At 43.5% G+C, this 21,029-nt stretch overlaps 1 protein-coding gene across 6 annotated transcripts in view; it reads right to left on the reverse strand.

The window, feature by feature from the left end:
* DCAF6 (DDB1 and CUL4 associated factor 6) overlaps window positions 1-21,029 on the reverse strand; it is a 2,172,363-nt gene that overhangs the window by 306,600 nt on the left and 1,844,734 nt on the right. For 5 of the 6 annotated variants that reach the window (XM_069636466.1, XM_069636467.1, XM_069636463.1 and 2 more), the window contains one exon: window positions 6,578-6,619. The exons of the other annotated variant lie outside the window; for it this stretch is intronic. In XM_069636466.1, the coding sequence (XP_069492567.1) occupies window positions 6,578-6,619 (42 nt within the window). The remainder of the gene's footprint in view (window positions 1-6,577; window positions 6,620-21,029) is intronic. 6 annotated transcript variants of the gene reach the window in all.

Raw genomic sequence — 21,029 nt, forward strand, 5'->3', positions numbered from 1 at the left:
TCTGCAGCTTCCACTAGATGTCGGCCTATGCACAGCATGTGATCTAAGCAGATTCCACAAGCCTCAGAAATATATATATATAAAATTCTATTTCTTGTGAATAAATGATGGCTAATTTTCGTTTATGAAAAGTCTCCTGCTGCAATGCAGCATAGGAGATATATAAAAGATCCACTCATGATTTTAAATGAAACTGGACAGATTTCCAACAAACCAAACAATGCACAAATCTTGTGCTTTGTGCCACTCCAAACCAAATTTGACGCAAACCCTGTCAAGCAATTTAGGCTGTGTGCCTGCTGGGTTACTTTTGACAAGTCCTCCAGAGGATGCTTCATTCTTCATGTTTTTTGCCCCAACCAACCACCATCACCGACCCACTCCAACACCACTCTAACTAATACCACCCACCACTGCCCACCTTACCCCCACCCTATCCTCTCCCTCTCTACACCCACCCAATCACCCCATCTCTACCCACACCCACAGTAACCCCACACTGTCTACCAACCACCCAGACTACGCCACCCTCTTCTCTCTATCCCCACCCGCCATGTGAAGGCATCATGAAGCAAGACACAGACAACAGATTCAGAATTCACAATAAAACACTTTATTAACTTAAATGTCTGTATTGAAAAAGGTCTAACTTGCCCTATGCTCAGGTAGGAATTCCCTACCTAAATAAAACTAAGGAAAGTAATGAGCCAAAGTGTTCAACTTAGGAACCTGTGTCCAAAACCTATGCTTGCCCTCACAACTAAATCTGTACAATGTGTAGTGCTGTCACTCACCAAAAGAAAAAGCAAAGTTCTGAGCTTCTTCCAGCTCGCAGCTTCCTTTCAGCTCCCTCCCCGAAGTGTAAAACAGTTCCACAAAAAGTCTCAAAATTACCTTGCTTGGGTTCAAGGTGATGCAATTTTAAAGGTTCCTCTGGGTTCCCTTCCCCAAGTTCCAAGCAACACAGTTCAAACACAAGAGAACCTTGAGACTCCGTCCTGAAGTCAGCAAATGTATCATATCTCAAGGGTTCCCTTCCCCAAGATTTAGTTTTGTTTCCAAAAGAAAAATATCCTGGTCATCCTAGCTTTTATTTCTAAAGTTCAGTTAATTCTGCTTTCAAATGTATATTCTTATAGTGTGCAGCTTTCACACAAGCTGGTATCAATTCTTCTCTCTTTTGTTTAATTTTAAAGTTCCATTTTAAATCAAGCTTCAGTATCTTTTTGTTTTGCTTATTCTTTAAAGTTACATTCACGTCAGAACTCAGGATACAGTGGTTTTACTTGAATTTGAGGTTCTGTTCCCTTTTGGATTCAACGTGTAATGCTTCTGTTTCTTGGCAAAGTTTGTATTCAGTTCGGTATTCAATACCTATGGGTTTTGCTTGTGACTCATTCAATTTAATCACTTGTTCAATATTCATTTGATTCACTTTAAATGACTTGCCCAGTGTTCGGAGACGTTCGAAAATGTGTTTCCTTACACACGCAACCTCTCTGATAAAGTATTCCTGGCAGTTGAGCTATTGACAATGGTTAAAACAAGAGACTTTTGAAAACGTGCTCTTCTGAGACACGCCACCACTCTGATAAAAGTATTCCCTGACAATAAAGTTCAAAAACTCGTGCACCGGGTTTCTCACTTGTCAGAAACTCACTGGTTGCTTTAACAGTTCTTCCAGTGCGGATCACACAGTCTTCTGCTCTTGGTGTCAGGGTTCCAGCTCCTGTCCCTCAGGCAATCCTGTGTTGGCCTACCAACATTGGGGATCGAGCACCTCGAACATAAGGGAAAGCCTTTCCACATGGCTCCCTTCACCCGGTTCAATCCACTCCATGGAGCACCAGCTCCCACGCCACTCTTCGATAGAACGCCTCTCTCTGCAGTCCCCAGCGTATCAGCGTCCTGCTCAGATGAGGATCCCTGATGCTTCCCCTGTCCCTCTTTTCCTGGCAGACATCTTCCTCATCCCAGTACCAGTGTGGTAAGAGTGTAGCCTTCATTGCTCTTAGTTGCCTTTTCTTTGTCCCAGTACTAGCGTGGTGAAAGTGTGTGGTGTTCATTACTCTCAGTCTCCTCTTCCTCGTCTCGGTACTGTCAAGTGTCATATATGCGAAAATGAGGGGAGCTGTTTTATAATTACCCAAAAAGGTGGGGGGGGGTCAGGTTGGTCGTCAATAGGAAAGGGAGATAACCATGTCTTGCCCATCTTATCCTTATTCCTTTGTACCTTCTTTTCTGGTGCGTCTGGACTGATCATATCTTCCATTACTTTCTAGGCCCGTGGGACCTGGGTAAAAATATCCCATAACTACCTCTGGAATAGAGGACTCTTCCTGGAAGGGACATGTTGAATACCTTGTCTCGCATGAGAACATCTCATTCCCAAACCCCAAGAACCCTCCACCAGGTGATCCTCCCTCTCTTCTTCACCCCCCGGGTCAGGATCCAAAAGTGATGGCCTTTCCTTGGCCACCTGCACAATGGATCCAAGGGGAGCAGATGTGATGACGCCCTCAGGTTTCTCACACCACACCCAACTATCTCTATCCCCACCCAACCCTTGTTCTCTCTAACATCACCCACGTGTTTTCCTGCTCTCTACCCCAATACACCCACCCTACCCCCCTCTAAACCCCCACCCACCGAACACCCACCCTCTCTACTCCACCCTCCCTATCCCCGCTTTCTCGACCCCCACCTACCCAAGCCCTGACCTCTCCACCAATTCCCCCACTCTACAACCCAACCACCCACCCTACCCCCACCCACCCATTCATCCATCCATCCTACCCACTCTCTACCCCCACCCATCCAATCCCAACTCTCTACCCATACCCACCCTACCCCCACTCTCTCTTCCCCAACTCTCCCACCCTATCCCCACTCTCTTAGCACCACCCACCATACCTACCACCACCCTCTGTACCCCCACCCTACTGTCTCTATCCCCCCACCCAACTACCCAACTCTCTCTACCACCCACCACACTAAGCCCCACTCTCTCTACCCACAACCAAGCAACCCCTACCCCACCCTATCTCCTCTTTCTACCGCTGCAGGCAGTTTAAGTTAATCACTGACCACACACTCCTGGTCGCAGGTGTGGATGGCCCGCAACAAACCTAGGGAAAGAAAGAAGCAAGCAAATATGGACTTTGTCACGTTATCCTCAGGTAGCAAGCAGGGGAAAAGAGTAGGGGGACTTGAAAGAAAGGGTGGAGTTATGTGCCAAGGCCCCTTTGACATGTCCCCATGACCTCCTCTCAATTTAGGGGGTAGATGGCCTATTAGTGCATTGGCAGCACCTAAGATACCCCGGGGATGGTGTGGCAGAGTCGGGAGGGACCTCAGTCTTGAGGCTCACTAACGCTGGCAAAGCATTCTTACAACAGGTCCTTTTTTTCTGTGCAAACATCTACCTTTCTTCACCCGGGCTGTCACCCTGCTCTCAGTTTTCCTTACATTTTACAGCAGAGCAGAATCCCCTCTGGAATGAAGATACAGTGCCAAAAACTACAAGGACCATAGTACTCCACCTTTACCCCAGTAAAGAAAAGAGACTGAGAGGGACAATCATGGCTGCGGCCCCAGGATGCAAGAGAAAACAAAATGACTGACAAATGTGGAGGCAGATCCATGACAAGAGGCAGCAGCTCCGCAAAACACCAGGAATGCTGAATATATAGAGAACTGTTTTAAGATGGCTGAAGCTATCCAGAACAATTTAAAGGCTGTAACACAACCTCAAAGCAAAGACAGCTAGATATACCCTGTAGATCAGTGCAACTATAAAAGCTCAGGAGATGCAATGTGGGTTGTTCCATTGTAGTCATAGGCAAAGAGGTGGGACCAAGAGACCAGAAAGAAGCATGGCAGGGCTGGAGCAGTTTTTGTCAAACCATGTGGAAGAGTGTGAAGCGAAGGTGTTGGTGGGGAGGAGGCGGTACAAACAAAGTGCGACAGAGAGATTGTGGGACAAAGAGTGTGAATGAGTATTCTTAAGGGTGAGACAGAGTGAGAACAGATATATTTGTGGGTGAGGCTAACAGGAGGGCTGGAGCTATGATAGTAAAAGTGAAGGAGAAAAGGAAACGAAAGGAGTGGGTCGCATTGGGACTGGAGAAAGAATGGAAGATTGTAGCGTGGGCATAGACCAGAGCATCAGAGAAAGAAAGAAGAAGGAAAAGGAGAGAGGAAAAGACAGAACAGCAGAGAGACTGAACAAGGATGTAGAAGAGGCGAGAGAGTGAGAGAGAGAACAAGAAGGGAGAGAGAGCTGAATGGAGGAACTAGAGGGAATATGGAAGGGTTCAGGAGAGAGAAAAGAAGAGAAAAACAGAGGAGACAACCTTAGGGCCACTTGTGCAAATTAGGAAAGGATAGGAATTCCCAGAGGGAGAGAGTCAAAAATGGCTGTGGCCTTTGGGCAACAACATGGCAGCAGTATAGTATTAGATAGTAGGGTCTCCCTGTTTGTAGCTGCACGCCCTTCCATGGGAACAAGAGGCCTTGGGCTAGGGAGGAGGGTTGTCACCCCAAGGCTGAGGAGTAAAATAAGGGGATACATAGTGGACTGCAGTGTGAAGACCTGTGACTATTTGGCGAAAGCTGAAAATAAATATTTCATAAAATGACCATCCTGAATCTGAGTTTGCCACTCTATCACAATAGGTAAGTGTACCAGCGGAACAGAGAGTCATCCATCTCAAGTGTCAATTATGGCCAAGGTTGCTGAAAAGGATTCAATCCTGCAACAAATGTGACTGCAATGTATTTGACTACTGAAAGTATTGATGAACACAATTGGGCAACAGAAGCAAATCATCACAACTGTTATAAAACTGTGAAGCATGACACCTAAAAACCCACGGAAAGGATTGTATCTGTCGAGTCTCCTTCATTAGGCAGATGCATGAGGCCATGAGCCCAAAGAAAATTCTAAGTATGCAAAGGAGAGTATGAATAAAATAGTGTATCTAGTACTGCACCAATTCACTTAATCCAATTGAAAGGGGTAAAATGCAAACACGTCTCACACAGATGTTGTGATACCAAAACTACAGACTTCTTCAGAAAACAGTCCTCTGGATATTAGAGGACATTGATGGACTTTCTTGAGGTGTGCAGTTGACAATGCCAGGATATCCCTGAAGACTCAGAGAGATGTCAGACCAAAAGGCAACAAAGAAAACAAAGTTATTTCCCTCTCGACAAATATAGGATATCTCATGATTGACACAAATGGAAAATGAAAATATGCATCTGCAAATTCTTCCACATGACCCAGTTTTCCTCTGAAAGCACCTTCCATATCTGGGCCAAATTCACCAACTTGATGCTTTCTTGCCGAATGAATTCTTGTAACAGTCTGAGATTCAAAGTCAGCCTTAGACCACCTGTTCTTTTAGGCATCTGGAAATAGCTTTAGTCGCAACTCTTGCCAAGCCCCAGAGAAAGAACTAATTCTGTAACACCTTTGTAAATGTCTATAATCCCCCTAACCAGAATCTCATCGGAACTGGAGAAAACAATACTTTCATAGCAGGGTGCTCCAGAATTGGAAGGCTGTGTCCATTTAAAACTATCTAAAGGACCAACTCTAGAAGAAAACGTTTTTATATGCCCCCACCGCACAGGCATCTTCTTTGAAGGCAATTGGGAGTAGATGGACTGGAGGTGTTTGTAGCAGTACAAGGCCACAGATAGACCCTTTGACTCCAAAAAGCACAGGTACTGCGCTTCTGCTGTTGGCCTTGCTGTTGCCTCTTAGACCTTGCTCTCTGTTAGACACATTTACCAGAGATGGAGTACCAACAAAAAGCGGAGAATGTGAAGCGGACAGACAACCCTGATGGCTTCTCCAAAGACTCATTGTTTTAGTCCCGAACAGGCGACTGCCATCAGAAGGTTTGTTCTGCAGCTCTGTCTGAACATCAGGTGAACATCGAGAGGTGCACCAAGAATGCCAAAAATCCAAACCATCTAGCAGATGGACCTGCCTGAGCTGCCCACCATATCCAGGCCTACATGTTACATTGGTTTTGCATGTCCCTGCCAATAGCAAATATTTTTAAAAACATTCATTGCAAGTCTGAAGGCATGTGGGCCAAAACCTCCTTTACAGCATCCCAAATGATGTGAATGTAGTGAGCCAACATACACACATCATTAGCCACTGGTGAGCATCGCTTTAAAGGGGAAAACATTCCCACTGGGAAAGCAATGTGTTACGGCTCAGGTGCTCCAAGCCTAAACTAACAAGCTATCAAATGAGTGGTTATGATTATCCACCAAACACACTTGAAAGATTTCAGACTGGGCAGGCACCTTCACAAACGACAGGTGTTCACTTGCAATTCTCTTTGAGGTTAATATGTTAAATTGATACACAACAAATGCTATATTACCATGCAATGCATGCATCACGCTAAACTCAACAAGCTACTCATTTTAGTTTCACCACTCACATTTAAAAAGGGTTTAGGTGATTATAGCGTTTCATTTAAAAGCCTGTTAATTGTAAAAAACAACCTTGCGAATTCATAACAAATAAAGGAATATATGCAATTACCTCATCAATCTATCACTTACTGATGTTCCTCTGATATTAAATCTAGTGAAGGGGACATAATAATTGAAGTTACGTACAACAGGTTTTGGAAAGATGGAAGCTACCACCACTTCTATTATGGCATATTTGTCAAAGGCTAGTTGATGAGGCTTGCCACCTTCATTGACTTAAATCATTGCCAAAATGCCTCCCAACATTTAGCACATGATGACAAACACAGATTATATACCCATTGCAATTCACACTCTTCATTTCAAAATATGTTCAATCAGCGTGAATGACAAAGTACGGTTTGACTTGTCAGACTTACTAGATGAAGTTTTTACGATAAAACAAGCAGAAACTGGTTGGTATATGAAACCTTCACCTAAACAAAGTCTGTAAAATGTAAAAATGCATGCTTTTTAATTGGGGAAAATGAGGGTTTTTAATCAATGGAGTCAGCTCATATGTAATTGCTACACTACTTGCCATTCAAGAATATATGTAGACCACATAAAAAGTGCTCAATTTACGAACATCTGCCAACACTCTGTAGTATACTAAATTAGACGCACATGGTACAATTTGAAAGTGCATTCCTTAATATTTTTAATTTGCTATTAATAGAAAAAAATATGAACGGTTTACTGTCTAACCTTTATCAATTCATCAATAATTCTTGAAAAACATATTGCCCAATACAAAATGAAAATAGCAGCCAGAACACATTTCACAGATCATCTGCATAACTAAAGATAAATAACTAAAACATACAATTTAGAAATGATATTAAATTAAACACAACCATTTATAGATGTTTGTGTGTACAAAGTATCTACTAGTTACTTTCCTGTGCTAACGTTTTTCCTGATGGATATATCCTACATTGAGCAGATTTCCAATATTTTCAAACGGTATTCAAGGTGCAGACTGGATCTCAGAAGATTCTAAAAGCAGCAAGGTGGCTTTGGAGGAACGGTATTGCAGTCATAACGGTGGACGGTGATTACGCCTGCTGAAGTGTCTGTGCTCACTAATAATGAAAGCTGTGTGTAGACATATGCTTATCGGCAGACAGGAAGAGGACCACCAAATGCTTTTTAAGGTGGCAGCTTGCTGCCTGGGCTCCACTCCTGACCGTTCTGGGATATAGGAGATCTTGCTCCACTCATCAGCCGTCTTAAACGTCAACACTGCAATAATGAGTATGAAATGATCTTTGCCCCGTCAACCCTCGGAGCCTGTGGCTTCCTTCCCATAATGGTCTCTCGCTGGAAAATGGGCCAGAATTTCAAGGACTTAGTGTGATGTTTGTGGTCAGAAAAAAAGTTCAAAAGGGGCTGAAGGTGGACGAGTTCGAGCTCCCGCTTAAACGCCCCCAGAAAATGAAGACAACATTATATTTCAAATATGCAAAGGAACCGACTCCACCATTGCAAAGACGCCAATTTGAAACTGAAAGTTATGTAAGCAAGCAACATATGAAAAAGGTGCTAGTAATGAAAATCTCAAATTCAAAACTGCTGAGGTACTTACCACTCACGCCGATTCCTGATCCACCTATTCTTTTGGAGTAAGGGTGTGCAATCACGTCAGGGTAGGTGGTTAGGGCTACCGAGCTGCAATGTTTGACAATACATACGGATGCCAATGCACCCCTTCTTCAAACCGGGCACTAGAGGCACAGGCAGGCAGAGTGACTGATGTGCTTGAGAAAGTTAGAGCCTCAGTCCATTTGAATGTAAATGCCTTGTGTGTGCTTCTCGATTCCGTTGGCAGGTGCATCATTCAATGGGCCCTAAAGATAGTGAGTTGGAAGGCTCTGCAGATTCGCATCTATGACTTATGCATACCTTCTTCTAGCTTGACTTTGCAAGCAATATTTTCTGTTTCCTCACCTGTGGAATTCGGGCGCACACCCCCACCTGCAGCCTTGATAATTGGTGCGACAATAATGGCATTGGGACCAACGCATCACACTGTTGACTTAGTGGATGAGGGGGAACACTGCTGCCTGCAACACTTTTAGACTAAGTGGAGTGAGGGAATGGCAGACTGAATTGGAAATAAAAGAGAATACTGGACAGCAAGCAATGTGGAAGTATATGTGCTGCTCCTGGAACATGAAAGAGAATGCAACCGCAAAGGAGGCTCATGTAGGCAGGCATTATCAAACGGGGTTTAACTGGAAAAGAACAATCAAAGAGGGTGTGGTTTGATTAATAATGGATATACAAGAGAGAATGGGTAGCTAAGAAACGTGAACGATATTAAACGATGACCATGGGAATGGTTTGGCTTTTGAATAGTGTGACAAGGCAGAGGGGATGGGAACCACTCTCAGCCATGAGGGAGGCCTATGCAGAGGAAATCCAGAGCCACTTTGAGGAGGACGGTGGCGGTTAAGAGGCTCCCAGTTCCTGCACCCCCAGTGTCAGTAGGTTTCTAGGTAACAATGGTGGAACTCCAGCCCAACTCCCAGATACAGATGATATGCGTTCATGGAGACGTAGACCTAAACGCTCATGAGGACATTAACCTCAACATCATGGAAAAACAACCATCAGTGACCCTAAACATGCAGTTAGGGAGACAGGCTCCTCACTGGGTAGCGTATGCAATCACAGAGAGAACAGCGGTTTGCTCCAAAGAACAGGCGGCGGATGGTCCATCACTGCAGACCGAAGCCTAAACCAGCAGAGAAATCGAAAAGGGGCAGAGACCCTATACTGAAACTTACCATCCTGCGGGGATGCCTTCAAGAAGTTCCCCAACACAAACTGGGAATTAGTAAACTATGGGCCATCATTGCCGAGTTACGATGGACCCGCAAGGGGAAAGCAGGACCAGATAGGACAAGGCACGGCACCCAATGGGAACAGAAAAGGAGTATAAGGAGGGCAACAAGAAGAAGAAAGTTGTAGGTTATTCGGGTGAGCTCAGAGGAGGTAAAGGTGGCAGATAAAGAACCAGCAGGAGGAATGATGGTGGAGACTATGGCAGAGGCATTTTATAAAATCAGGTGAAGTATCTGCTAGTGAATGTGAGTAGTACTGGAGTGGAAGTGATCAGGTAAGGAAGCGTAGGGTACGGCTGTGAAGCATGTGTGTGAATGAGGATGTGAGTAGAAAGGCGGTGGAGCAGTAGTGGGGTGGAGGGTGTAGTAGAATGTAGGAACTAGTAGTCAAGCTGAAGAGGGAGTAGTAGAGCGGAGGAGGTGATAGCAGAGCAGAGGAGGGGAGGGGATAGAGCAGAGGAGGGGATAGCAGTACGCAAAAGGAAGTTGTAGACTGGAGGATGGAGTAGTAGTTTGTAGGTGGGAGCAGTGGGTGGAGGCGAGTTTTAGGAGGTGTAAGAGACCAGCGATGGACAGGGAAGAGAGTGGATGTGGGTGGAGTTAGATGAGGAGAGTAGTGATAGATAGCGAGAGGCAAAGGAGAGCATGAGCATAATAGTGAGGAAACCAAGTCAGGCTAAATGTCTATAAAGGCACAATTCCCTACTCCTAAAGCACTAACAACTGGAAAGAGTAGGGACAGTTTTAGGAAGGAACTGAGGAAGGTTAGATACAAACGTTGTTCTGCCTTTAGGCCTTCACCAATAGGCTAAGGTAGAATTTGGACAGTAGGGATAAGTATTCACTATTTACAAACCTGGGATCAGGGATGCCTGGGTTAGGGAGGTGGTGCTTTGTAAGGTGAGAGAGAGGTGGATGCCCATATGGCTCATTGAAAAACAAATAAAAACCCTTAAGCCATCTGTGAGGCTTGGAGTGTTTTTTGAGCCATCTGCAACAGTAGGCATAGGGTAGAAATGTCCCGGGTAGTGGCATAGTGGTACTAGCTCGCCATAAGTAGGCAACAAATGGTTTTAGTGCCTGGGCATATTTTGCCAGTGCCTGTCAAACGCCTACTTAATGCCTATGCAAGAGCAAACTATTTTGGGTTTGCCCATGCTTGTTTTTACCAGGCCAGGAATTTAGTGCATGGAACAAAGGCAGGGACACACACATTGCTTATAAATCAATTTGCTGACGGCACACTTGGTCAATACATTTTCATTAAACCCAGAGTTTATTTACAGCGGCAATGAAGGCATTACTTGGCAGAAGACTACTTAGAAATAAATGACTGCATTTTATTAACACAGAGCTAGCGTAAAGAGGTCCCAGGGGATATATCTGGGGAAGGATATGGTAGGAAGCGGGTGGGAACGGCCACAGGCACTAGCATAACGGTAATCATGAGTGGTAAATGGGTGGTGTTTGGAATGGTCAAATGGGCCAGAAGCCACCCCATGCTCTTGGATGCTGGTCGGCGAAAGGAGGTATAGAGGGGAACCCTAGCTGCATTACCCGGGCTAAGGAAGGGAGCAGTCACAGGGATATTAAATCAACCCCCCACTGAACATAGGAAAGGGCTGGGAACCCAGGGGAACATACATTAGAGCAAGGACCTCCATCCCGGCCCTACTGATATACAGGACCAGGAAAGAGACGATTCCAAGGGCCGTGCTGGCCTTGCAGTAAATACCACCCAGGATAGGGAGAAAAAGACTGCCTCCCGCACACCCTGAAGAAAATTCTTTCCATGAGGTAATTAGTGTGCAAGCTCCCTGAACAGACCCAGACTTGTGAGGGAGGGGGAGTTTCTCCCATAGAAGCAGCATTGTAACTACTCTTGACAAAACCCTGATGAGCGGAAATATACATTTAGTTTTATAATGCGGTTACCGTGGGAATTTTAATCATGACTCACTTTACCCGCGGAACCCATATTATTACAAAGTCACATTGAAATAATGCATGGGACGCGCAAATGGCAACACAAAAACACTGTCTTCCCTCCACATCAGGGGGGTGCGGTTACAACTTGCAAGCTTCTCTCAACGAAGGAGAAATAATGGAAAAGACAGCTTCCCCGACTTACCTACAATTCTTCCTGATTGTAGAATCCCACACCAGAAGAGGAGGGAGAAACAAACTCACAGACACTAAAATAAGGGCTTCCAAGAGGAGAAAGTCCAAGCCTACCCATAGCCCTTCTGAAATCTAAGATGGTTGCATGGACTCGTGCAACCCCAGGTCAGCCCCCTACCAAATCACCTGCACCTCATCCGAGGCCCTAACAAGAATCAGATAACGATAACAGGTGTCTGCAATACCAATAGGCACCACTCCAGGTGGCGGAGGAGTGGGGGAGAGATTGCACTATATAACACAGCCAGTTCAGTCTGGCAGTGTGGGTTGTTTGAGTAGGAACTGGAGGAAGGTGTTTAGTGGAGAGTGGTGAGAGAGAGGAGTATTGAGAGCAAAGCAGAGAGAGAGAGCTGGTGGTTGTAGGAAGAGGTTGGAGGGCAAAGGAGGCATAATCAGGAGAAGGAGAGTTGCTGGAAAGTGGAGGAGGTTAGAGCAGGAGAGTGGTCACCAGGAGAAGGAATGTTGTTGGGAAGTGGATGAGGATGGAGCAGAAGAAAGATATCATGAATGGAAAGAGAATTGTTGTGGAGAGTAGCAGGTTGGAGGAAGAAAGAGTCATGAGCAGGGGGAGAGAATTTGGTAGAGAGTGGAGGAGGCAAACCATCAGAGAAAGTGGGAATGGTGTGGCCAAGAGAGGAACAATTAGAAGGGTAGCAGTAGCCTGGAGACCTGAGGAGACAGGAAGCTCGTCAATCTTGCCTGCAAGGGGACCTGCTCTCCACCCTCACCAATGCAATCTCACCATGGTCCTGGGAATATATTCTAGGCAGAGGCCACAAGGGAATAACCTGGGGACTAGAGAAATGGAGGAGGGAGTCTGCAACCTGACGGAGAACGCCAAAGGTCCTGCTTCGAAACCCCAACCATCTGTCCCCGAACGAAGAGGGGCAAACCCTCTGCTGCCTGGAAGAGTTGGTCAGGTGTTCCCCAAGCAAGGGCGTGTGGGACACAGTGGCCATAAGCAACGCACACTATCAACAAGGGATCAGGAACCCCAAAACAGCTAACTGAAGACATAGATAAGGGCAATTTTCTTTACGTCCATTCAAGACCTGAACAAAAACACCCACTAGAACTTTGAGAGAGACTCTATTCTGCATTTCAACTTTAAAGAACTATCACAGGCGTATATGTTTTCCCCTGTGTGGCTAACAATCTCCCTTACCCCCATTCCCAAGAGAACATAGGAAGAGGACCAGCTGCTTCAAGCAGTTCTGGTATTTAATTCTTACTGTGGCCCCGATCCCACACAGGTATTTCCCTACACTGGTCTCCACTGCACATCTGCACATCATTTTCTGTACAGCATTTAAACCAATGCATTCTCACAACCAAACTGGTCTTGCCTCTTGTCCCACTAGGCACACTCTTTGACAATGGGTTAGAACCCAAATAACAGCACTGGGCTCTGTGTCCCTCCTTACAGCCAATCTATCTTTTATATTCACTTTCAATGCCAATAGCCCCAGTTTATAGGCAGGACTTACAGTGCCACCTTATAGCCAAAACTAGACAGTACACCTGGTAATAATCTTCTTGGTTACTACAATAGTGTCTTGCCCCCATGGAATCTGTTAAAATGATGCCATTCAACCATTCGAGCGACAAAAGAAATTAACAGCTCTCGTTGCATGAAGCTTCTGGAACCCACTGGCAGATGGGAGAAAACTGTTTTTTTGCTACAGCACCCGATGCAACACAAGAAAGAGAATGCTATAACATAGAGAAATGCTTTCACTTTCTTAGAGAAATCTTTTCATTTTACATGACACCAAATGCATGCTCATGTTAAACCTGCTCCAGTATAACCAAGTTTGCAACTTAAATGTTTAATTTATAGTGATATATTTATCTAAATAACATAAAACATTTAATTTGCTAACTCAGTTTGTCTATTTGCTTTACTCACTAATAAATTGACATTTTTACTTCACAACTTCACAACGAATACTCCAAAAATGTTTTGGTATTACCACTATGTCCTAATAGCCTTATAGACCTCTGAAGGGGTTATTATTGCTTGGGAAAATGAGCCACCGCAAAGTTATGGACCGGGGTGCATGATGGATTGCTGGAGTGGCACAGCTGCCTTAAAGTGACAATTTCTTTTTTGCATGTTCAAAGATTGCAACCCGCCTCCCTGGTTTTCTTCTTTTCCTTGGTTAACTAGGGTAAAAAGATGTCTAAAGACGACACTACTGTGCTTTTGAGGCGTTAATTGGTTTTCTTATATTAAAAAATACAAAATAAAGCTCAATAGGCATGTCTAATTGGAAAATATCTCTGTTGAAAATAAATTCAGACATCTCTCAAATAGGCAGAGACTATTAGTGTTTATGAATTAAGTGAATATGCAGAGGACGAATAACCAGGTTTGCAAGTAACCTTTCTTTGACGGGCTCCAATGTGGGGAGGTGAGAGTTGGCGGGGCTGGCCTTGTTTTGAGTGGTGCCTTAACGTGAATACATGTGCAAAATTGGTTTGTAAAGATGTACCTCAGAAACAAGCAAGTAGAAGAAGTGGAGGCCAGGGAAAATAGATTGGATGTGATCCAGTATTCACGTTGGCATATGACAGACCCTTCCTGCTCACCCCTACAGATATATGCCTACTGTTATAGGAGTATAGCATGTAGATATAACACAATCTTGGAATTCATTCCATTTATGAAATTACGTTGAACTTCATGTCAAAACGCCATCAGGATAATAGAAGAAGTGACAATTATCATCCGTGCTATACAGCCCTCCACAGGCTGCACTATGTCTCGTATAATCTGATTGCATTCCGATCCACGGCATGTCAGTATCAATGTCAGGAATCCAGTTAGGCAGCTTTGTTTGTCTCCTCCATAGACATAATTGATTCACTGTCCTTATACCAATTTAGGGTCCAAACTCATCAATTCAAATGTTTGCATTTGTCTGCACTGTTTAATTTCATGTTTGTCAGTCTTTTATGCTTAAAATTGATCAACACTGTCTCAAGTTTTAGTGTTCAATATATGTAATTTTTTATAACACCAGTAAAAATCAAATATTGTCAATAATTATCAGTATTGCCTGATTATTCATTATTATCAATTTCCATTAATCTCTCAAATATGTTCCTAATATTATATGAAAATTAAATACATCAAGTACATGGGTGCAAAAAGTGCAGGTGATTGGATCTTACATGATAGGATTACGAAATTAGTAACCCACCCCCCGCTACTACAGATCAAACTCATAATCTGTCTAATCGTCACATCCAAGTGGTATACATTTCTTATGGTGCTTTAAGGAAAATAGATAGGTCAGAATCCCTACCGACTAAGCAAACAAACATCTAAATCGATGCATTAAGGTGGGGACTGAAGTAACAAGAGACAAGAAGTCTCCAACTCGTGCATCATGTAACATAGATGGCTAAAAGGAAAAGGTAATAGTACTGTAGCTCAAAAACTGGAACAGGCTGGACCGGCTGTTTCTGCGGGGGGAAACTGTCATTACTTGGATCAGAGTGTGGTTACCAAGAGAAAGAGAACCTTAATAAAGTTGCACAATCTTGAGGAGTCCAGAGGTAATTGTAATAGGTTATTTATAACGCGCTTAATACCCAGAGGTTTCTAAGTGCGTACCCGGGCATCAAACCTGCGTTGCTCCGTGTCGTTTTGCTTCCAAGGCAAGCACGTTGCTCCTGAGCTATCCTCCCGAGGTAGTGATTATCAATAACAAAATCGGTCCCGTTCCACGCAAAAGGATTTGTAAGGCACACAGACTATAAATCTAGAAAAGGGTTTCCAAAGACTAGAAGAGTAACGCATGTACTACTAAATATGTACGAGCTCCCACTTATGGACAGAGCCTCTTAAATTAGCTACAAGGGTTCATTTTAAATGCACCTCAATGAGGTCTTTTGGCAGGTTGGGATTTCAGTGAAGTGATGTCAAGAGACCTGGACAGAATGACAGGAGACGGGTGTTCAGACCAATACATGACCAATTGGCATATGTTCACAGAGGTAAAGACTACTGAAAGTGATATTTCAGGATGGTGATATGATTGGGCAATCCAGTGGCCATTCAATTCTGAGGCTCATTCCTCTCTTTTGAGGTTTGACTTTGTGTTTCTCCCAGCATCTTTGATGAATCGCTTCATAAAATATCCTAACTAGAGGGCAGGAGTGTCTAAAATAAGAAGGCAACTAAAAGAGGAAGGAGAACAAAGGGTGGAGGTAGATATCCTGAAACTGGAAGCAGATTATCTGGTAGGCCCTAAAATTACCAGATAAAAAAACTACAGCGAAGGCAAGAGGAATGTAGGTCAATGAGTAGTAATGCCAAAATACATGCAATAGGTACATATGATTGACTAAACATCTGGAAGTAAGGTAGGCAAAATGCTACCCTAGATTACCAAAGAGGACAAACATGCAATTTATATTTAAATCTTATTTCGGTTTAAATGCAGGGTTACAGAAATGTTTGGTAAGAACCTTATATCGCAGTCTGGTATCATCTTGTGTTGAGGCTCTCCGATTTGAAATCTGCTTTGAAAATGTAATTCCAATGTTGCCACACCTTAGGCAACCTTAAGAATCCCTTTCAACCCATAATATTAATCAGGAAGGGGGGAGGAAGCAAGAAGGAAGAGAAAGAGGGAAATGAGCCATCATCATCATCTCATTTTGAAATCCCAATTAAACTTACTAAACCCACTAAATAGCCAACAAGGCACAAACCATTAAAGGAATAGTGTGCTCAAAAAAGTTATTGTCCTGATAGTTAGGTCAAGTTGTTATAAGCATTCGTTGATCGATCCTAAAAAATGTTCCTATGCATCTTACCTTAGTTTTCCTCACTTTTACACATGCACAAACAACGTGTTGGGCGTGGCCATCTTGTGCTAATCTTATCCGTGGATTGATCGCCCTAATGTCAAGTGCACTCGCTGCAATAAATCAAAACAGCTGCCCCTGAAGCTGACATCACTAGACTTGTTTGGCCCATTCCACAATGCCAATGCATGTCTCGTTTCAACGTTCTCTGTCCGCAAGTTATTGACGTGTCTCCATGGAAATGGCAGGACGCCGCTTTCCTCAATAAGTACAAAACAGACCCTTTCGGATCAGGCAACACTCTAGTTTCTTAGTCAACATTTTCAGTGTATTTAGTTTAGATCCCCCTGTGTCTCGTTTCTGCTCGGTTGAGCTGTTTTACTAGTACAAAGCCCCTGCAAACCGTTACTTAAAGTAGCAGAACCGATTTCACTTGTTATTTGCATTTTGGTTAAATCTTTGTCTTACAATGTCAACAATACAACCCTACGCGTACGAGCCTGAGTATTCAGAGGAGGAAGTGATGGAAAGAGAAGGCTGCCGAAAAGATGGGGAATCGGACAATAGTTTGCAAGATCAATCACCCAAGCATGAGCCGCAGCCGAGTCGCATGGAAGACGTTTCAACGTGGTGTACCTGCTATCGTTGCAAAGTCATGCCAACCGAGGTGGAGAACTGCTGCTGCCGAGAAAATTCTGGATGCTCGGCAAACATAGCTGAAGAAGACACACCACCGATTTGCGTTACCGAGCTGCATGACTTCAGGGCAGCCTGCCTCACGAGTTCCGTGTTGAGGATTATGATGGTGCTTATGAACGAACTTCGCGGAACAGTTCGGCAGCACAATCCAAATAACGAGTAAGTATACTCTAGATCTGATGTAATTTTTACAACCGAGACCATCGCCTGCCCCTGTCAGCTCCGCGCAAGAACTTTTCTTTCTAAAGTCCTGCAATGCCGTTCTTACAATACTCATCTGACCCCCTTCCACTGAACATTCAAGAACACCCACCACAGCCCTAATGCCATGCATCAGTATATTTTCCCAAAAGCAACACACGTCCACCTACATCGCTAGGATCCAAGTAAGGCAGATGGTAGACCAAACCTCTGTGGTGTGTTATAATTATTTCTTTCAGCATATAGTGGGGACTTGTACTGTAAGGGCTCCAGCCTTCATTTTTCTAAGGGCAACTATGCCATCGAATTTTGGATGCACTATTTGAAGTTGGCTGCTACACTTATCAGGTTAATTCGATGTAAATATGTATGTTTCTTGTTCTCAGGTGGTACAGGCTGGTGGCCTATCGTTCCTTTACATGGTGGCTTTATGGGAGGCTTGGATACTGCAATCGACGAGTAATACCCCCCTGCGTCGTTCGAGCCATTCGCCACAAATTCCCCAGTACAGGAGATTTTCTAATACTGTACCCTCAACCTCAAGTATACAATTTATATAGTTTGTTGGTGCCATCAACATCACCCAATTAAATAAAATACAACTGAGTAAATAAGGATATTTTTTGAGTTTTTCAGTGAGTCAAGAACACTTGCAATCGTCTATGAGTGTCATGCTAGAATGGTTGTTGCCCGGGTGGACTGTGAACGAATGGAGGCACAGGAAATAATTTGCAAAGTGGTCCCATATTATGCATTTTAATCTAGCTCCACCCTTTTGCTATGATATAATGTGAAAATAAAATACAAAATAGGCACAGAGTGCAGAGGCACACCAGAAAATCTCCACAGTACCCAGTAGCCCAGTCCAGCCCTGGTTGGTGCACTTTTGTGCTCACCTTGTCCCCATCCATCCCCCTTCCAGTATCAATGTCATTTTGCACCTATGACCATGCCATCCCAAGGGGGCTGGGTGGGTGTGACCGCTCAAGTTGTCAAACACCATGTACACTTCAGAGGGATCCTCCGCACTATGACCCTTGTCCACATGGCCTCCCCAGACCCTGTGTCTCCAGACTCCCCTCTCCAAAGCACAGGCCCTGCAATCAACAAACGTGTGTATCCCTTCAGCATTGTTCCGGCCATTTCACAGTCGCCTCATGCCCATCCACCAACCCTTCCAGTATCAATGGCATTTTGCACCTATGACTTTCGTAGGCCTACGCCTGTGCGCTGGAAAGGCGGCAGGGTGGGTTCATATGGCAGATGGGAACCATTGGGATGGAGGCAGAGTGGGTGTCCATGAACAAGTCATCCATTCACATACACATGCACTTGTGTAAGCCTTTTTAAACAGCTTGAGATTTACCTTGAGAACATCTGGGAGATCTACTAGGTGTATCGCCATCGAGCTACCTGTTCACCGGATACCTATTACTCTACTTGCTGAATCTGCTCATCTGTTCGCCAAAGTAAGGTAAAGTCAACTAATTACTTCCCTACATTCATCAAATGTTACTATGAACGTTTATGTCGATTTCCACCAAATGTACCCAGGATTTTAATGTCCATGCATCTCAAAGACGTATGCATTAGCGATAGATCAGGTATTTTCTTCTCGATAACTACCACAATTCATCACTGCATTGTAGGTGAATGTGCAGTTTAACAACTGTATAATAAAGTTGTTGCAGAGTTCACTGGGTTAGGTCACACAGCTTTTCTGTCTTTTTCCATTGAAACTTCAAAGACAAATCTCTGGTGCAAATTGCTTTATTCACATTCATCCTGTTATTCGTGCTAATAGTTCATATTTCGTTCTACAGATCGCACATACTTTTCAAGAATGCCATCATGCATGGTTGTCGGTTGCAATTCTGCAAGCCACGTCAAAGATTTGGGTACTATCCTGCATGTATTAGCAGAGGATATTGATTTAATAAGAAGATGGCTTAGAAATTGCGGTTGGAAAGTGGACGAGATTGAATTTAGGGCCCACGAAATCTTGGCCGATGTGAGGGCCAATCGATTCCGCGTCTGCAGCCTGCACTTCACCCAGGATATGTCAAGGTACACAAAAAAAAGGTCTACTGTGAGTTCTTCCTTAATTGATTCCAAATGCCATCCCAACTCAATTTCCGCAAGCGGCTGGTGAGGTGAGTGATGAATGTTGAGTTTGTTATGTTAGTTGGTATGTAGGACGATGGTCTGCATAAATAAGTATTATCTTTCATCTGTTTATCTAGATCACTGTTCTATTACTCCATTTTCCATAGTCATTGGATTCAACATAAGTGTCAAATATTTCTTCTTAGTATACTTCATCTTTCTCCGCTTTCTGGAGCCTCTAACCAGTAAATGTGATCCTTGATGAAAACTTCCACAGTGCCCCTTAGAAACTATGTTTGAGAAATGTGTTGATTGACATATCCTTCTTTACTTAGAGCACATTACTGGAAGAACAGACCCTCGTAAGCGACGAAACCACTGACACGCCTTTTATCCCATTGGTGAGCCCTTCCGACTTGCACAAAGTGAAATTTGATCTCGTCGCATAAGTCCACCTTTCAAGTACTATTTTCGGACATTGGGCTGAAAATGGAGTAGTAAGATTCTGCATCAATTTCTTTTCCGGAGTCAACATCAACCCCATACACATACCAAGTAATGATATTACAATACTCTTTGTATGCGATTGAACTACTTGCATGTGGTATGCTTTCAATGTAAACATATCAATATGTATTATGTGCAGTACTGGCTATTTGAACAAAGTGGCAGGTATGGGTTTGTGTACGTGTGTACCATTGTCTGCATTTTAGTTCAGTATGTACCTTCTTCTGTATTGCATTTTTTCTGTTTCATTTCACTTTTTAATCTATATTAAAACATTAAAACAAGTGCCGTTTTATAGGAGGATGGTGGAACTTCGACTACTATCTCGTCCTCCTTTGGAACACAGAAGGTCCACAGTTTGAGGCATTTCTATTCACATTTCACTTTCAAGAATCATAGTTTTGGTAGTAACGTTGCACTCCCCCCCCCCCAATGCAGAACAGTTAGCAAGGACACATCACAAAGCAAAATACTTTGCAAGGCAACATTGTAATCACTATGTTTTACAGGGTGACCTCAAATCAAGCCCATGTTTGAACTCGGATGGATATCAGGTGAAATACGAACTGGATGTTATGATCAAGTCACATACACTTGTTTCAAGGTTTTATCCATACTAGCATTCCATTTGTGTTGCAATAGCAACCCTAACAGTATATTTGTCAAAGTCTATGTAAAATACTTAGCTTGGAGGTGCTCTGTCGATTGCAATTTTTTATTGAGTGCTTTGGCTGACAATGGAATTCTTTTGTATGTTACTCTATTCAAGGAATGTGCTCCAGATGTGGATTTAGGAGAGGCACATGCAACTGACATATGATGTAAAATTGGGCTTCGCATTGCATTATGAATACATTTTAATTATGTTGCAATCTTTTCCAGTCTGTCTAGTTGATTTCGATTTGTAGATATGTACTTAGGTTTCTTTGCTTTGAAATTAAATTTGCTGAATTAAAACCATATAAAACCATTGTTTGCAGCTGGATGTCGCTGTCCGCAAAGCGAAGGCCAATGTTTCGATGCAAATCAAGAAACTAAGGGTAAATAATGTACCAGTTTGTTTTTAACAAGCTTTTGAGCAGATGTTTTAGTCTTTCTAGGTTTTTAGTTGCAAGATTGCAAGTTCTATATGTGTGCAATACATTCAGCATCATCTTC

This window comes from Ambystoma mexicanum, chromosome 7p (genome assembly GCF_040938575.1).
Source record: "Ambystoma mexicanum isolate Mex_15411 chromosome 7p, UKY_AmexF1_1, whole genome shotgun sequence".
NCBI classification, from domain to species: domain Eukaryota; kingdom Metazoa; phylum Chordata; class Amphibia; order Caudata; family Ambystomatidae; genus Ambystoma; species Ambystoma mexicanum.